The sequence below is a fragment of the Theileria parva genome (genome assembly GCF_000165365.1).
Source record: "Theileria parva strain Muguga chromosome 4 map unlocalized ctg_529, whole genome shotgun sequence".
Lineage (NCBI taxonomy): Eukaryota > Apicomplexa > Aconoidasida > Piroplasmida > Theileriidae > Theileria > Theileria parva.
The window spans coordinates 22,029-40,207 of record NW_876246.1 but is presented as its reverse complement, the minus strand read 5'-3'; the positions used below and the strand labels follow the sequence as shown (position 1 = coordinate 40,207).

At 30.1% G+C, this 18,179-nt stretch overlaps 7 protein-coding genes across 7 annotated transcripts; 6 read left to right on the top strand and 1 right to left on the bottom strand.

The window, feature by feature from the left end:
- Window positions 1-70: 70 nt before the first annotated feature.
- On the top strand, window positions 71-1,471 carry TpMuguga_04g02555 (uncharacterized protein; the record flags this gene model as incomplete). Its single annotated transcript, XM_061306190.1, has 10 exons — window positions 71-119; window positions 174-310; window positions 466-587; window positions 622-685; window positions 762-888; window positions 918-1,001; window positions 1,032-1,219; window positions 1,250-1,301; window positions 1,332-1,387; window positions 1,418-1,471. 10 exons carry the CDS (start codon window positions 71-73, stop codon window positions 1,469-1,471), a joined length of 933 nt encoding a protein of 310 aa, XP_061161812.1.
- Window positions 1,464-2,551, top strand: SODB (Iron/manganese superoxide dismutase; the record flags this gene model as incomplete). Its single annotated transcript, XM_061306191.1, has 6 exons — window positions 1,464-1,628; window positions 1,659-1,749; window positions 1,776-1,820; window positions 1,850-2,035; window positions 2,133-2,261; window positions 2,427-2,551. 6 exons carry the CDS (start codon window positions 1,464-1,466, stop codon window positions 2,549-2,551), a joined length of 741 nt encoding a protein of 246 aa, XP_061161813.1.
- Window positions 2,552-2,609: 58 nt separating this feature from the next.
- Window positions 2,610-3,509, top strand: TpMuguga_04g00024 (putative integral membrane protein; the record flags this gene model as incomplete). The annotated part of the gene is made up of 1 exon (XM_758566.1): window positions 2,610-3,509. One exon carries the CDS (start codon window positions 2,610-2,612, stop codon window positions 3,507-3,509), a length of 900 nt encoding a protein of 299 aa, XP_763659.1.
- A 621-nt stretch (window positions 3,510-4,130) lies between these two features.
- On the top strand, window positions 4,131-6,196 carry TpMuguga_04g00023 (uncharacterized protein; the record flags this gene model as incomplete). The annotated part of the gene is made up of 1 exon (XM_758565.2): window positions 4,131-6,196. One exon carries the CDS (start codon window positions 4,131-4,133, stop codon window positions 6,138-6,140), a length of 2,010 nt encoding a protein of 669 aa, XP_763658.1. The 3' UTR covers window positions 6,141-6,196.
- Window positions 6,197-6,489: 293 nt separating this feature from the next.
- TpMuguga_04g00022 (uncharacterized protein) lies at window positions 6,490-9,789 on the top strand (the record flags this gene model as incomplete). The annotated part of the gene is made up of 1 exon (XM_758564.1): window positions 6,490-9,789. One exon carries the CDS (start codon window positions 6,490-6,492, stop codon window positions 9,787-9,789), a length of 3,300 nt encoding a protein of 1,099 aa, XP_763657.1.
- A 273-nt stretch (window positions 9,790-10,062) lies between these two features.
- Window positions 10,063-15,023, bottom strand: ABCC4 (ABC transporter family protein). Its single transcript, XM_061305903.1, has one exon. The coding sequence runs from the start codon at window positions 14,687-14,689 to the stop codon at window positions 10,115-10,117; it is 4,575 nt and encodes a 1,524-aa protein (XP_061161072.1). The 5' UTR covers window positions 14,690-15,023; the 3' UTR covers window positions 10,063-10,114.
- A 1,038-nt stretch (window positions 15,024-16,061) lies between these two features.
- Window positions 16,062-17,918, top strand: TpMuguga_04g00020 (uncharacterized protein; the record flags this gene model as incomplete). The annotated part of the gene is made up of 1 exon (XM_758562.1): window positions 16,062-17,918. The coding sequence occupies one exon, from the start codon at window positions 16,062-16,064 to the stop codon at window positions 17,916-17,918; it is 1,857 nt and encodes a 618-aa protein (XP_763655.1).
- Between the last annotated feature and the right edge of the window lie 261 nt (window positions 17,919-18,179).

Genomic DNA, 18,179 nt, shown 5'->3' with positions numbered 1-18,179 from the left:
CTGAAAGAATCCCAATCTAAAACCCAAGATTCCATAATTACACATTTAATAATGTTAGTTGATAATATTTATGAAATTTAGCGCAAACTTTAAAATCGATAATTTCAAATATTTCTTAGGTTTTATAATATAAAAATATTTAATTATTTTTCCTGATATTTAATCATTTTTAGATTGTTTAAACTGTTTAAATAAACTAAGTAAGGAAGTTTACAAGAATAGTACAAATATATTGAAAATCACCAAAGAAAAGGTCAATTTCATCATCAAAACGAATGGATTGCTTGATTCCTATTTCGAAATTAACAACGTAACTATTAGTTATACACAGTATTTATACTACAATTCTTTGCACATTAAAACCTTTTTATTGAATTATTATCCCATGTAAATAGTGTAATTAAACTGTTTCAAACTTTACTATATAGTCAATGTGGATAAATTAATCTAATTGAATGATTTTAGAATGAATTGTTTATCGAACCCGTAATATTAAATGAGACCCTGACCATAGAAATTGATATTAATTCATTATATGACTCATTAAACTCATCAATTAAAAGCGAAAACATTAAAGTTTATATTTGGTAAATTTTAATCTAAAATAACATAATACTTCAGGGATGAAGAATATTTATACGTCAAATATATCGATTCAGTGTACAACACAATCAACATAATACTGGTAACTTGGTGTATTTAGCATTTCGAATTTAACCAGTTATTATCAAAGGAGATTAAACCTGATCATAATTAATTAGAAAATACCAATAGTGGTCATATATAATAACTACGTTAATTTGCCAAACATCCCATACACCAATTATAATATAAACTTGTCGAAACTACAAACTATCTCATTTTTGCTCAATTCATTAAACAAAATCGGTGAGTCGTGATTACTAAATATTAACCAGGTAATACAATAATTGAGTTCAATATAAGGAACATTTCAATACTAAATGAAAACGTTAACAGCTGCAAACTTCAGTTGAGTTCAAGTAAGAAATCTTCAATATGTATATTTCTAGTCGGATCCATCGTAAACGTCGAGAGTATATTTAATAATTTGCAAATATTTACCACTAAACACTATCAAAATAATACACAAAGCCAAAAGGAAGTTACACCCAATTCTTACAACCCAATTGACTCGGACAGTCAAAATGCTTTAGTAAAAATTTTCCTAAACGTAAACATACTAAATATACTGCTCAAGGTAATTTTAGTAGTAATATAGAATGTTTAGAGTATAATAGAGTCAAATCTTTACAACAAGAATAGGTCACTGATAATACTGAGTAAGAAAAAACAATTACATTCATTTGTAGCAATTCCTGATGATAACGAAGATAAATATATATATATAATCATATCTATGATTCAAGTAAGAAAATAATTATTGACACGCATTTAGTTGGAATCCTGTCAAATGATATTTATAGTCCCAAATATTAGAGAAGATGAATGAATTTTTCTTATTTCTAATCCCAGTTTTCACTCATTGTTACATCATTAATTCACCTTTTAACCGTTTATACAAATACAAAGTTTTAAAGAGTTTGTTCAACGATGGGAAAGGTTTGGTGAATGATCTTAAAAGGTTTGAATTGATGGAGTTGCCATATGTAAGAAAACAAGTGGTTCATATTTTTCAGAAATTAGATGAATTGAGTCCCGACTTATCGGAGGAAGCAGTCAGATTTCATTATCTGAAACATCATCAAGGATACGTAAATAATTTAAACAGTAAGTTAAATAATCTAAGCTATTAGAATTAGGAGAAACAAATCCACACATATTCAACCAAACATTAGAGGGTAAGAATTACATGAAAATAAGTTGTTAGAATTGATAAGGTCAGCGGAAGGAAAAGTATATGAAAATGCCTGTCAAATATGGAATCATAACCAATATTGGCTGGGACTTGATCCACACAGTGCTGGAAAACCTACGAAATTTGTTGAAGATGTCATTAACCTAACATTTCAAACATATGACAACTTCAAGCAACAATTTGTAGAAGCAGCTGCCAGTAACAAATAACATTACTATATACTATTCTAATACTATAATATATATTAAATACGTATAATAGCATAATTCCTTAAATACTTAAAAATAACTTTTAGATCATTTTGGAAGCGGATGGGTGTGGCTTCTTTATTTCAAAAATGAACCCAATTTAAGAATTGTGGATACACATGATGGCGACAATCCAATTAAACTATATAATAATGGCAAACCTCTGTTAACACTAGGTATCTTTAAATACCACTGCATTAATAGTATTGTATACACTAGTACTAGTATATTAATGTACACATGTACCGCACTATTACTACCTTCTAAATACTATAATTAACATGTTATATAAATGTGTTAACCTATAATGTAACGTGAGATGAATGACATACAATGTTCAGATATATGGGAACATGCGTACTATATCGATTATAGAAATGATAGAAGAGGATATACAAATTCATGGTTCAATAAAGTTAACTGGAATCGAGTAGAAAAATCACTTAAAGAACAGATGAACATCTGACTTAAATCCAACCCCCATGTGTTTAAGGAATCTTTTGATTTTTGTGAATGTGTATTGAATGTTTGATAAATTAGCCGTATTTATTTATATTCTTTGCAGTTTTGCAGTTTGTAAACTAGATTCCCAAGGTTTTACAGTAGTAATTGAAGGTAAGGGGAAGCTTGTTGAAAATGATTTATCAAACTATAACTTTGAATCAGATAAGGGAGTTTTAAAATATCAAATTAATAATAATGAGAAGTGTGTAATAGTTAAATACCAAAATAGGTCATTTTGGGAATTCGAAGATCAATATCCCAGAGCGGTAATTTTGTCAGATAATGGAGTTAAAATTGAATGTAATGAAAATCATTACTATCAGTACATATATTCTAATGATAATCTCAAATTAAGTGCACACAAAAAACCTATTGAAAAGTCAGAAGAGCCCAGTGAAATTGGGGTGGAATGTGGAGACTATGAAGTGTTTGCATACTATAAAGAAGGAGAACCGTTGAAGACTATTTATTATTTTAAGTCCAATTGCGAACAGATTTTGTATAATCAAAACACATTATGGAAATCAGACGGGTCAGAGTACCCAAATTCAATGAATTATAAAGAAAATAAAATCGTTTTGACCTTTAACGATAACTTAATTGTATATGAGAAAGAAGGAAATAATTGGAACTCTTCCAACGCAACCTTGTCTGATATAGATACCAAATCACTTAGAGGTTCGGGTGATGTATCAAATTATGAAGAGTACTCAAACAAAAAAGAAAAATTATTAAGGCATGAAGCAATTACAGACGAACTTGGACTTGCACTTGCACTAGTTTTAATAATAGCAATTATTTCAATGGTCATTGTAATGTTGATTCTTTTATTGGCCTTCGGATTTACATATTTATCAAATAAAAAGGCCAAAAAAATGGCAAATTTAATGCCTGTTCATGAAGTAATGACAGTTCACTAATTTGAGTGATCCATAATTGAGTGTAAAACCCTAATTTTGTAATTCAGATGATTTAACATAATTTTTAAATTTCAAAACAAACTATATGGTAACAATTCTCTAAATAATTTATTACTGAAATATATTAGTATGGGAATGAATGCGATAATTAATTTGGAAGGTAAATAGTTACACATTTTTATTATATTTAAAAATTGGATCATTTTATTAGAATTGCAGTTGATTAAACTATAAATTTTGAAATTCATAAAAGATATATGCTAAAATTACTAGTAGTGGTTTGAGGTAGGGTGAAAATGCTTAAATTGCTAATTAAAGATAGAATAAGTAAATAAATGCAAAATTAATTTTAAAATAAACCTTTAAAACGAAAAAGGTAAAATTAACAGGATAAATATGTAATTGTTGTGGTAATGGTGATGAATAGAAAATGAAAATGTATAAGCTCAATTAGTTGAATGTAGTTAATTGTGTGTTGAAATTTAAAAAATAATAAATAAGTTATTTAAAAATTAACTTAAAACTCCGTTTAAATCAAAAAATAACAACGAATAGAAATTAGTTAAACATGCATATTAGAAATACATGTAAACACAAATTTAGATTTATTATCTTGTAAATATGAGAATTAATGGTATGTATAAGTATCTAACAGTTTACACAATATTTTGTTTTTGTTGGAAGTCCGTGGATTCCACTCATACTAACGGTGTATTAACCCAACCAAAGAATCAACATGATTTAAATCAAGTAGAAAATCAACAATTTTCAAAGGCAGCTGATCTAGATCAATCAGACTCACAATTATATGCGTCATATGTAAATATTTATACCATTGATGAAGATTCTAATGAATTGGTTGAAAATGACACGGATAGATACTACGTGGATGAATATAAATCTACCTTCTATTTCAGATTTTATCACGACTCAAAGTGTGTTGAACTAAACTATTTGGGAAAGCAAGTATGGAAGCATGATAATACGGAATATGGTGACGAATACCCCAAAGAAATCTTTTTTCAAAGAGTCACCAAGAGAATTATAATCAACTATCCAACATTATACCTTTCCTACTCTTACAGAAATCATAATTGGAAATTTGAGTCAAAAGTTGATTTGAAAATTGTTTTTGAAAATGGACTTACAATTATCACATCAGATAACAAAAATCTTTCTAATCCAAAGGTAAATGATACTTCCAATTTTAAGGTAAAATTGCACGATTACGTATATCAGTACGTTATTGAAGATAATGTGAAGTGTGTCGAAGTTAAATTAGGAGAAAAGAATGTATGGAAATATAAAACTGAAGAATACAAAAGGGGATTTCCTACATCTTTATATTTCCACAGAGATTTAGGATTAATCTTCATGGACTTTAATGATATGTCCTCAATGTTCAGGTGTAATGAAACTACGTGTAAATGCATAGGAAACAATCCCATGAAAGGAATATCTGTATCGGATTTAAAAATTCATACTATTGACCCCTACAATTATTCCAAAATTAATGAAAATGATGAAACCCAGTACGAAAGAAAGGATACAGGATATGGATATATCTTCAATTTGAATGAAAAGGCCAAAATGAGAGAACTTTTATATAAAGACAAAGTTCTGTGGTACTACGGGTATAAATCTAAACAAGAATACCCCAAGTCTGTCTTTTTAAATACGTACTTGAAGATGATAGCCGTGAAATTTTCAAACTATCATCTAGTTTACATGTATCTTCATAAATGGAGGTACATATGCAAATCTTCCAGCATGACACTCTCCGAATCTGATGTCAAAATATACACTAAAATCGGCCCTGAAGTAAAGGAGAATGATCAAGAAAGTTATGAACTCGTCAAGTACCCCTATGGATACGCTTTATCGTATAACATTAAAACCAACGCTAACTTAGTTCAACTCAAATTTAAAAATAAAACCGTTTGGAAACATAATCCAAGAAAATTAGGCCAAAATTATCCCAACAATATCTATATAAATAGGGATATGAAGATGATCATACTTACCTCCCCAAAGTTTATTTACGTTTACGTTAATCTTGACAAGTGGAGAAAAGTATTTGAAAGCGTTGATAAAGACATACTGCAGACATCGACTGAGTATTCCACTGATAGTAGTTCCAGTAGTAGTGGCACTAGTGATTCAGAAACCTCGGATGAAGATATTTCTGAAACTGAACAATCATCAGATTCTAAACCAACAACCAGCCAAAGATTCCCAGCTGGATATTCAACTGATAGTACACCTAGTAGTAGTGATATTGGTGATTCAGAGAGCTCAGATGAGGAAACCTATCAAGTTGAGCCTCCTAGAAAAAAGAGATATACCAGAGGTAAACCAAGACAAGTCGCGGTTTCAAGGAGGGAATCTGATACATCTGTAACTGAACCAACTTCAAATGAAACTAAAGAAAACAAGGATGAAGTTCTAGTTAAAACTGAAAGGTTGGAAAGAGGACATACAAAGGAATATGTTTTGGGTATTGTAATTGCAGTGGTCTTGTTAATCCTTGGAGCAGGACTGGGATTCGCTTTGTATCACACCAGAAAAATTAAAAAATCCAGAAATGCATCAAGTTTTAGCAGTGAAATTGATGAAATTACGGTGTTCTAATAAGTGGAAGATTCACACCCCTCTCTTAATTAATCCAGTGTAAAATTGTTGTAGCATAATCAATTTTTAATTTTATCAAATTTGATAATTAATTTTATATTTAATAATAATTTTTAAGCAACGTGTTTTAACCTATTATTGAATGTAAGTGTATGCATTTAGATATTCTTATTCCAGGGATTATTGAGTTATAATGCGATTCACTTATTTAAAGTTTTACATGTTTAAAATGTTGTTAATTACACATTTGGGAAATTAAGAGGATAAATGATAAAACTTAAAAGAGATGTGTAACCGTCCCCATCGAATACATAGATAGGAAGGAATTGATTTTATAAGGAACGAAGAAATGAGAAGATGGATTAAAATAACAAGTATCTATATCTGCATATTGATATTTTGTGGAAGGAAAATTGTTGATACAAAGAAGCATGGAGATGAAGATACACATAGTAGTTTCAAAGTAGTGACTGTAAATGGTTCCGATTACAGGGTGAATGACACCAGTAAATATGATTTTGTAGAACATGAATATATAGCAAATTATAAATTCAAAAATGAAGGTAAATGTGTAGAAGTTATGTACGGAGATTCTCCAATTTGGAGAAATCCAAATAAAAATTTTGATATTTTTCCAAAAGGAATAACCCTTAATTTTTTTTCGAAAACTATCTTAGTTGATTACACCAACACGTGGTTGTGTTATTACAAACATAAAAATAAATATGAAATAGACTCCAAAAATGAGTTAAATCTGATCAGCCCGTCCGATATAAATATTGTAACCTATGACGCTTTTGGCTATAAGGTAAATGATGAAACAAAATATGATAAAAAGTGTATTGGATATGTGTTGGGTTATAACTTTAAAGATGAATCAAGATGTGTAGAAGTTAGATATAACCATAATATAATTTGGAAGCACAATGTTGATGAATGTGGAACCGAATACCCAAAATCTTTGTTCGTTAATCTCTATTCTAAAATCATTATGATAGATTTGACTAATGATTGGTCATATTTTTCAAAAATTAGAATTGATCCTAACTCTGGAAAAGAACCTGAAGAATCAAACCAAAATGACGATACATTATCCAATATAACAATAATAACAAAAGGTGAAGATAATAGGTTGAAGGAAAATTACAAAAAGTCTTACGATATCATAAAATACAAACACGTGTACGAGTTCAGATTCAAAGATAACATATGTTGCACTGAGGTGAAATACAAAAATAAAACTGTCTGGAAATTCAACGAGAATGAGTTTAAAAACAACTTTCCAAAAGTAATATACTTTAACGTGTATGCGAAAATGATTTTGTTGGATTTAAATAACAACTGGAGATATTTTTATAAATACAAACAAGAACTAACAGGTTATGACAATCAGTTCACATATTCATCATCTGTTTCCGATGAATCCCCAAGTCCTGCAGAATATAAAACCCCTGATCAGGCAATACAAAACTACTTTAGTTACTACGTAAATGGGAAAGAAACCAAACTAATTACTCTTGACATCGGCAAGTCTGAGAGTACTGATGACTACGATTATTTTGTTGATTTGGAAACAAACACTTCAGTATATATTCCCAAAGAGGGTCGTTTGTTTTCCATGGTTAAACGGAACGGTTCATGGTATTCGCAAAACACTCTTGAATTATGGTACCCAAATTATCACGACAAGAACAACGTTGTTTATTCCAACAGAGTTCTGATATATGGTTCAAATAAAAAGGAGTTTAATGTAGAAGTTTGCCTTATTAACGGAAGTAAGGCTAATTTCGATGTGGAATTTTTTCACGTATTAAAAAATAAATCTAGAGTAGAAACATTAACTAACTTACCTGTATCTGAACAACCTAAAAATATAACAGTTTCAGTTGAAAATGACAACAAAGGTTATGTTGTTGATGTGAACAAATTACATGATAGTAAGCTTGATATTAAAGACATGACATCTTATGATTATAGATTTAGACAAGATTCTAGATGTACAGAATTTAAAATTGATGATCAGTTGGTATGGAAGAAAGATGACACTTCAGAAAACATATTTCCACGATCAATTTATTATCACAAAGATTTGAATTTAGTATTTGTTGAATTTAATCTTCAATCATTCAACATTTATAAAAAAATTAACAATGAATGGAAGTTGGTATATAATAATAAAATGAAAGTAATTGCACTCGACATTAATACCAAAAAAAGCACCTATATGTTTGACTATTCAAAGTCAGTTAAGGTTGGAACATATGAAGCCAAAAACCAATACAAGTTTAAAATAGTTAAAATCAACGATAATGTCATATGGCATACCAATGATCCAGATGAATTCGCCGTCAAGGTCATCATGGATCCAGTTGCTACACTTGAATCTATAAAGTATGTCAACATATTCTTATGTAATGGTTCGACAAGAGAATTTCACAAGAATGGGAGAAAATGGGAACTAAATCTGGAAGAAGAAGATCTTTCTGCTTCTTATAAATCTGTAGGAAGTGAAAGTATAGGGAAAATGGGAGAAAAACAAGACCCATTTAATCCAAATGAGCGCCAAGAATTAAATGTGACTAGTACAATGAAACAAGAAAAGCCCTTTCCTGATTTTTTAAAAAAATTAAAAATAATAACTGCGGATGATTTAGAAGGTACTAATCTTAAAGAAAATGATACTGGAAAATACCAGATAGAATTGAACAGACATTCGTTAAACATAAAATTTGCTGTTAACTCAAACTGTATTGAAATATTATATGGTAACGTAACAGTATGGAAGTATGGTTACCACAGTAAAAACACACCCAAAAACTTGTATGTTGATTTAAATTCTAAAATGATTATGATAAATTTGGGTGATGAAAACTCAATATCCTATAAATACGATAATAATCCTGGCAAAAATCAACAAAATAGCTTTAATCCACCTATAAATCCATCTTATAAACCTGGAGATAAGAATACAAAACTAACCACTCTTGATCTTAAAACCATTCAAGGGACTGATGAGTTCCATTATTTTGTTGATTATGAAACCAATACTGGTATATATATTCCAAAAGATGGTTATTTGTTTTCCAAAGTTTGCAGAGGTGAATCGTGTTCTTTATCAGACAATCTTTGGGAATCCGACCATTATCCATATTGTAACAAAATATTAATTAACCCTATTAACCAAGATATGTTTAGTTTGGAAGTGTCACTTATTAACGGAAGCAAGGTTAATTTAGACAAAAATTCAATATATCCGACAATAAATTCAGATCCTGATTCAAATAAAAAGTATCTGCTTCAGTCGGAACATCCTAGTGATGTAACTGTTGTAACAATTGATGATTCAGACCCTAGTAAACATTCCAATAATGATATTAGCAAGTATGTGGTTAATAAAAATATAATGAATGGTTCCCAAGGCTCAACCATAACATCTTATGATTATAGATTTAGACAAGATTCTAGATGTACAGAATTTAAAATTGATGATCAGTTGGTATGGAAGAAAGATGACACTTCAGAAAACATATTTCCACGATCAATTTATTATCACAAAGATTTGAATTTAGTATTTGTTGAATTTAATCTTCAATCATTCAACATTTATAAAAAAATTAACAATGAATGGAAGTTGGTATATAATACATAAGAAATTTTCTCAAAATAATGCAGTAATGTTATTCAACAATCTCTATTAAATTTTAGTGTTTGTAAGATATATTTAGAAGAGATTGAATAGGGAATCTAAGGTTATACTTTTAATGATCTTTTATAAGTATCAAGGTTAATGTTGTTAAATTTTAAACAATAATTTTTAATATCAAAATATTTAATATTCCCAAACTAATATCATGAGTTATTAGTTCAATAATCATGAACTATCGCATAAAAATTAACTTATATATTTATGTATGTATAGACTGAAAAATTAAGGGTCCAACGCAATTTCGCATTGTTAAATTACTGCATTAAAATTAGTTTGAGTATTTGGTAACCATTTCTTCGATTACATTTGATATTGATTCGTTTTTGGATACTTCAGATGCGCTGCAGGTCTTTATGAGTCTGCCATTATGCATCACCCATACTGATGTACAAGATTTGAGGACGTTGGCATAATGCGCAGTCACAAAACATGTGCAATGCTTAAAGTATTTATCTAAGAGTTCGTAGATTGGGATGCCCATATCCTGAACTTCAGAACCATCTTCATCATAAAATATTTCAGACGGTGGCTCGTCAATTATTATCATTCTGTATAAATCTCTGCACAAGACAAGCTTGGCAAACCAAAGAGTTCTAAGCTGAGTTACAGATAACATAATACCATCTGATTTAAGAGAATCTTCAGTTAATGACCTGTCCTGAGTAAAAGATTCTTTGGAAGATTCATCATTAGACCCCTTTTTTAAAGTGATAGGTCTGGGAATAATAACAGTATCTAGTTTTCTTCCACCATGAAGGTTATTTACAAAATCCAGGAGTCCACAGTTATTCAATGCTTGATTAATCTCATCATCAGTAAATAGTCTCCTTGGATCTAAGAACCTTCTAATGGTCCAACCCTTAAAGACAAAAGGCAGTTGGGGAAGAACACCAATGATATTTCTAATGACACTTTTGGGAATTTCTTGTAAATCTCTGCCATCTAGCAGGACATGACCTGTTCTATTTCTAATAGTGTTTTGGAGGACAGATAGTAAAGTTGTCTTACCAGCACCAGTTCTACCAATGATTCCAATGATATCCGAACTAGAGGCAGTGGAAGTAATATTGTTAAGGATCATGCCTTCCTTATTCATCAGTGAATTGGTATAAACACAGACGTCCTTCAATACCACTCCGGTGTGATCAGATGGGAAATATCTGGAAACATGTATAAAGTTGAACTTTGGCCTGAACACAAGCCTCTTTAAGATATTTGGATTGGTGTCTTTAAACTCAATCGTTCTCCTCCTCAGCAGGTTCTTTTCATCCCATTTGGGACTAGGTTTGGTAGAATCAATAACAACATCCTCCTCATGAACATTTAGGAATCTGTCAAACACACACTTGGTTCCAGGAGGAATAAAAGATTGAAACCTTCGAACTGAACACATAGATAATTCTAAGGCTGTTAATAACATTGAAAAGTTGCCGAATGATTTTATAGCGCTCATACTCAGTGATAAACCTAATCCAAAGTACCCAACATTCATCTTGTAGTTTGTAAGCTTATCGAACATGATCAGAACGGTTAGGAATAAAGCGGTTGTAATAGAAAATATCCAATTGAACAGTACAGAAATCCATCCTCCTAATGCAAAATATACAAAAAATGATCTAGATCTGTAATCTGAGTGCTCAATTATATCATTAACCAACTCCCACTCCTTTTTAAAACTTCGATAAATTGATGGTCCCAATATAGAATTTTCACAAGACGTGTTAATGTTTGCTGATGATTCTAAATATAAAAATTGGATATTGATACTAGATTTGATGTACTGTAGTAAAATCAACTCAAATGAAATGACCAAAGATAGAACAATAAATGGAACACAAAGGGGAATTGTGTAAAATAATGATAATATACAAACAATAGTTAAAACAGATGATAAAATTGTTACCAGTATATAACCACCTAAAAAATCGTCAACAATGACAATATCAGCTGAAAAATATGTAATGATTTGGTTTATTTGTTTCTTAATCTTGATTATTGATGAGCTGTTCTTGAAGACTGAGTTGAGACAATATTCGTGAATTCTTCTTGAGGCAACTAAACATGACACTGTAAACAATAAGGTTGACACTAAGGAGCAAATAATAATGATATTAACAATTATGACTATTGTATTTAGGGCAGATTTGCTGTGTGATTTGATTTCCGATAAATCAATAGAGATGCCATCATTGAATTCGTTAGTTTTATTGGATATATAATCTGAGAGATTGGTTGCAAAAACAAACTTAACATTATCCATGACACTCGATGCAATTGTTAGGACAATAAAAAGAAATAATGTAAATCCAGCCGCCTTGAAATACAGTAGATATGGATTGAATTTATCATCAGAATAAGCGTCACCAATAATTGAAGTTATTGAACTTTCATATTTTGATTTGGTAACAAACCGTCTTACTGATTTAGAAGAACCGAAATAACATAGTTTCATCATATCCTTGGTGAAGAAATTCAATTTATATGGACCTGAAGGAGGTGTGATATATTCAAACCCATTTGGTGGCTTTTTGTCTCCAAAAACATCTGACAGGTAACAATTGAAAATTAAATATTTGTTATCAATCTCGTATATGGGAATTCTGGGAAACTTAACCAAGTCTGAAGTTCTGACGCATTTATCCAACAATGTCATTGATGATGAAACTATAACCGCAAGATCGTCCTTGACAAGTAATCCAGTCTTAGCATTGAACAGATTGTGGAATACAGTTTTGGATACGTATGGATCTAACCCATGAAACTGAGAATCCAAACACATTAGGAATGAGCACTTACTTCTGTTGTACTCCTTGTTCACCTTGCTGAATATAAGGTAGGCATAGATAGCGCGAGCCATTTCCATTCTAACCCTTTGTCCACAACTAAGTGAGTGAGCATTATCTGAGACAACTCTAAAGTCACCATTTTCCCAAGTTGATATATCAGTATCAAGTTCAACAGCTTTGATTACTGAGTTATATAATTCCTCATCAAACCTATATCCAAAGGTTATGTTTGATCTGATAGTGCCTTGTTTCAGCCATATATCTTGTGATGCATAAAATATTGGCATTGATGTGTGAAGTGGAATTACGGCCATTGAACCACTGATCAATGTCATCTCACCAAGTACGGACTTTATGAAGTTAGATTTACCACATCCTTGATTACCAGTAATGATGGCAATTTCACCCCTCTTAATCTGGAAATTGATATTTTTCAAAAGAACTTCATTATTCATACTAACGAAATCTTTTCTACTGTTAACCCATGAAAACCATGCATCCTTATATAGTACAAGAACATCCTCACAAAGGTCATTAGTGACATCTGGAACATCGTATGACATTTCTGTTGATCCACCAAACTTGTTATCACTGATGTAAAAATTAGGTGAACATTCGTTTAGGTATTTATTAACTCTGTTGTATGATACATATGACATAGTGATGATTCTTAATGAATAAGGAATTAGGAACATTGAATCAAGTATTTTCATAAATATGTAGATTGATGATAAGAAAGCAGCAGTATCAACTTCGGTAATAACCTCTGCATCTCTGATTGATTTTACAAAGTACCTCATCAAAACATAGAATGATAAATTAGCACAAATTGTATAGAATGTAATGTTAATAAAAGTCAATAACAATCTAACCAAAATCAACAACAGTTCACCGTTCCTGGTTTGAGTAATGATGTTGATTGCAATATCGTCATAAAGCAACTTGTTGATTAGAGGTAACTGCGATATAATTTCTATGCATTCTCCTATCCTATAATCCTTAATTAAAGAAATAAAGTGAAACAAATAAGTGTTTAAGATCTCAACAACCACCATCAGGAATGTGAAAAATATGCCAACAAAAAATAGTACCCATAAATTAACCTTAAACTGCATGGAAATTAATATTACTCCATAGATAAAGTTTGACAAAAAGTTAACAATGGGTACTGAAGATTCCAAAAACATTCCAATGTAAAATGAATCGAAATAAACAAGAGTAAATATGATTGGAGACATATCCTTATTTTGATACCTCATTGCTGGGCAGTATAATGGGTTCTTTGAACAATTAGAATCAGTAGAACAACTATGTAAAACATTGTTACAAGTATTCAACAAGTTAGATCCGTTTACATTATTAAAGAAGTTGCGTCTATAACATAGGGCATGTTGAAATACACCAATTGAAATTGAATAATAACAAATAATGATTAATCGGTATATAAACAAGATTATGTTCTCTCGAACAAGCCCATCAACAATCTGTAATCCTATTATAGAAGAAAGAAATAGAAATATTTTCATAAGAGTAAATGATTTGGTGTTCAAAACATCCAGTAGATGTTTAATCAAAATAGCAACACTCATGCTCATAACATTAGTAAGAACAATACAGAAAAGACCAAGTAATGTCCTTTTCCAAAATGTTAAAAATAAAGCTCTTAACAGAACATGTCTGTTAGAGCCAAGTTTGTCTGCATTACTATATCCTGTTTCATGTGATTCTAATCTAAGCAGCCCGTCACTAAGATTCTTGGAGAAAATTGGCTGCCAACGAAGAATTTGGTCCGCAATGGGCAAAGGGTGTAATTTGTATGGTTCTATAAATTCTTTGGAGACAACATATGCCCATTTAGATACCCAGTGAAAGAAAAAGAATTTCAAAATACTGCTGGAGTCATAATATTTAAATTTTGTGTCATGGGATTTTTCTTTAAAGTAGGTCTTAGAATATAATTGACTCACCCAGTAATGATGTATTGAATCATATTTACCATTTAGAGAACCTTTGGAATTATTAGTTAAATCAAAGGTCCCATCCGGATGCTCGGCCATTCAAATCAGCACGTGAAACTAATAAACAGAAATTTAGACACAAATTTGTAGATCATAAACAATTGAATGTTTCATTTTAAACATACAATTATTAAAAAATGCCGAATTTCCTTAAATTAAGAACTGAATTTAAAGAAAACTCATCGAATGTAGTAAAATAATATACCATCCTTACTGATAATTATAGAATAACAGAAATCCAATTATATATTTATTAAGAGAGGTTTGAATTAAATAGATAATATATGTCAAGACATATTTGTAGTATTATGTGTTTAGTGTTTATAGGTCATAAAGGTTATATGATAAGGGTTGGTTAGGAAGCAAATAAAACCCTGTTAATTATTCAAACCTGAGAATCAAAGTTTAATTTTAAAACAATAATAAGGTTTTACATTTTGACTAACACGAATTTAAAAATTAAACAGAAATATTATATGTTTTGTAATTTAAGGAATTGGGATGATGTATTCCCCAAAATAACAAGATATAACATTTAAATATGTATAACAGAACATTAAAACAAATGTTAAAAACAACAATTAAAAATACAGAATGGCTTGAAAGTCAATAATTATTGAACCCCAACAATTGAACGGATAAAACCAGAGACAAATTTAAAGTTTTGGCAAAATTGTGGTTATTTACAATAATTTTTGGTTATATAATTAATAATATTTAGTATAGACAATAATATTTCATATATAACTGTCACAAATCCTAATATAAGATCTACGTTATTTTTTCTAGACTTCCTAAATAATTTATTATATATTAATAGCTAATAGACTTTAAATATAAGTTTTCGTTGTTTTACATAATATTTTCCTGATATAATATGCTAGAAAATATTTTTTTATACATTTACAAATATGTTAAATAAAAAGCAAAAAAGCAACTTTGGGATAATTAATATTATAAATTAAATAATAACTTAAACAAAATAAAGATGATAAAATGAAATGAAAGACAATGAGTTAAACGATCTCAATCAAATAATACTTATTCTGTAGAATTACCGGGAATCTTCAAAATGCTTATATGTTCGACTAAAATTTTAATAAAATTTTTATTATAATAATTTCTATCCAAACATGTCAACGGTATTATCAAATTTATAGCCGAAGTGATTCTGGTGTTGTGAATGTGTAAAAATATAAAGAGAACGAATGGACATGTGCTAATTTATATAATCCTTCCTTATTTAAAAATATGGAATGCAAATGGAATCACTTACACATTTTCGAAATAAACTTGGGAAATGGTTATTTGCTTGAAAATTCCAAAATTAGATCCCCATGCAGAAGAAAAATACATGTAAAAAGTAAATTAGAGCAATATTTAACTTTTTAAAATCATTTAGTAAGATAGCATGAAAATTAATGTTTTTAAATTGATTTATGTGTTAGTATTTTTGAATTGTTTTAGTAAGGTTGTTGATTCTACTAGTAACCAGTTAGGTCTCTCCAGCTCCTTGCTCAAAATCATTACCCAAGACGGTTCAGAACAGAGAACTAATGATAGAACTCAATATGTTATTGAAGATCTGGGTCCCTCACTTTATTTCAGCTTTAGGACTGGCGCTGTATGCAAAGAAGTAAAATATCAAGACTATGTACTTTGGACTCTTGATGGTTCTGATAGCAAACCCAGAGCTATATGTATGCATATGGATTCAAACCAAATTGTTTTTCAATTCAGTGGTAACCTTGTTACGTATCAACTTACCAATAATCAATGGGAAAGTGAAACTAAGAATTTGAATGAATTATTTGAAAATTTGCCTAACGAATCTGTTGAAATTATTACAGAAGATGGCGAACCTGCCAATAAAATGATCAAGGGAAAAGTTTCAGTTGATTACAATCTTGATGGAACCAAATGCACTAGTGTTAGTTATAATGGAAACCCATTGTGGACACCAGGAAGTGAAACTGACAACCAGTACCCAAGAAGAGTTAACTATAACTTTATTAAAAAAGTTGCTTTGATTCAGTTTAGTCATTTCTATTTACTCTTCAGTTGTGGAAGTGATAGATGCAATCTTTTATCTAAGACAAAGATTTGTGAACCATCAAGTGGCATTACAATTATAACCAATGATCAGGCCGGATCAACTCAAGAAGGCGATATGAGTTCATATTTAGTGAGGGAATATGATTTAGTATCAGAGTATGTATTTAATAATGAATACAACTGTACTGAATTTAAATTCGGAAGCCAGACATTGTGGAAGTATTCTGATGATACTTCAATTGGTTACCCTAGAACCTTGTGTTTCCATCAAGATTTAAGACTCCTTTTTGCCGAGTTCGATGAACGTATTTATTCATACAAATGTACTGAACAAGAATGTATGATTATTACAAAATACCCACTTGATGGTTTCACTAATTCAAGACTCACATTTGTAACTGAAAATGACATGCATCAGGCTGGTTTCAATGACCCGGGCCAATTTAATGAAAAATCATTTGGTTTTGGTTCTGAATTTACATTTAAGTCTAATGTCAAGTGTACTCAGGTCATGTATGACAATAAGCCTGTCTGGACATATGGCTCATATGATTCTGGAGACAAACATCCTGCCAAAGTATTTTTCAATTCTTTTACTAAAATGATCATTGTTGATTTCATACAATTTTATATGATTTACCAATACGATGGAAGCGTATTCTATTTAATTTCAACTGATACATTATATGGCTCAACTCAGAATGACTTTTCATTCATTGGAGAAAATAATGTGGTACTTGATAAGAATGATTATGAAGCCATCAAGTATCCATTTGGATATGCTGCTGCAGTTCAATTCAAAAGCGCCAAGTGTTCTGAAATTAAGTTCAATGATAATACTGTGTGGGCCCAAAATCCACAGATTGGACAAATTAATCCAGCTGTGCTCTATGTAAATTGGGATATGAAGATGCTTATTGTCGAATCACCTCAGTTCTTTAACGCTTATATGTATATTAACAACGAATGGAAAAACATATTTACATTCCCAGATGCTTCACAAGATAGAGCTGATATTCCTTCACAAGATATAGCTGATATTCCTTCACAGGCTCCAGTTGGTAAGCCTCAAGAGGAGAAAGCTTCTAAATTAAGGGGTGCAGATGATTCTAAACCTGTTAAATTTAACAAAACTGTTGCTATTTTTTTGGTTGTTATCGTAATCGTTGGAATTTTGTTTATCGCATTGGCTATTAAGTGCTTTATGAAATGATTTCATTTTTATATTTAAATTTTAATGAATTTATTGTAACAGTTTTTATTTGTAAAAAATAACATAATCTTATTTCTTATCAATATATATGTATAGAATTTTAAATTATTTTACTGAGTTTAAGATCTATATTTGAGAATGTGAATTTTTCATGATTGAAATTTGACAAAATCTCGCTAAATTACTTAAATTTGGCACAAATCTTTTAAATTTAATTAAATAGATTTGGGAATGTTAAAAGTATAGTATCTAATATAGTTA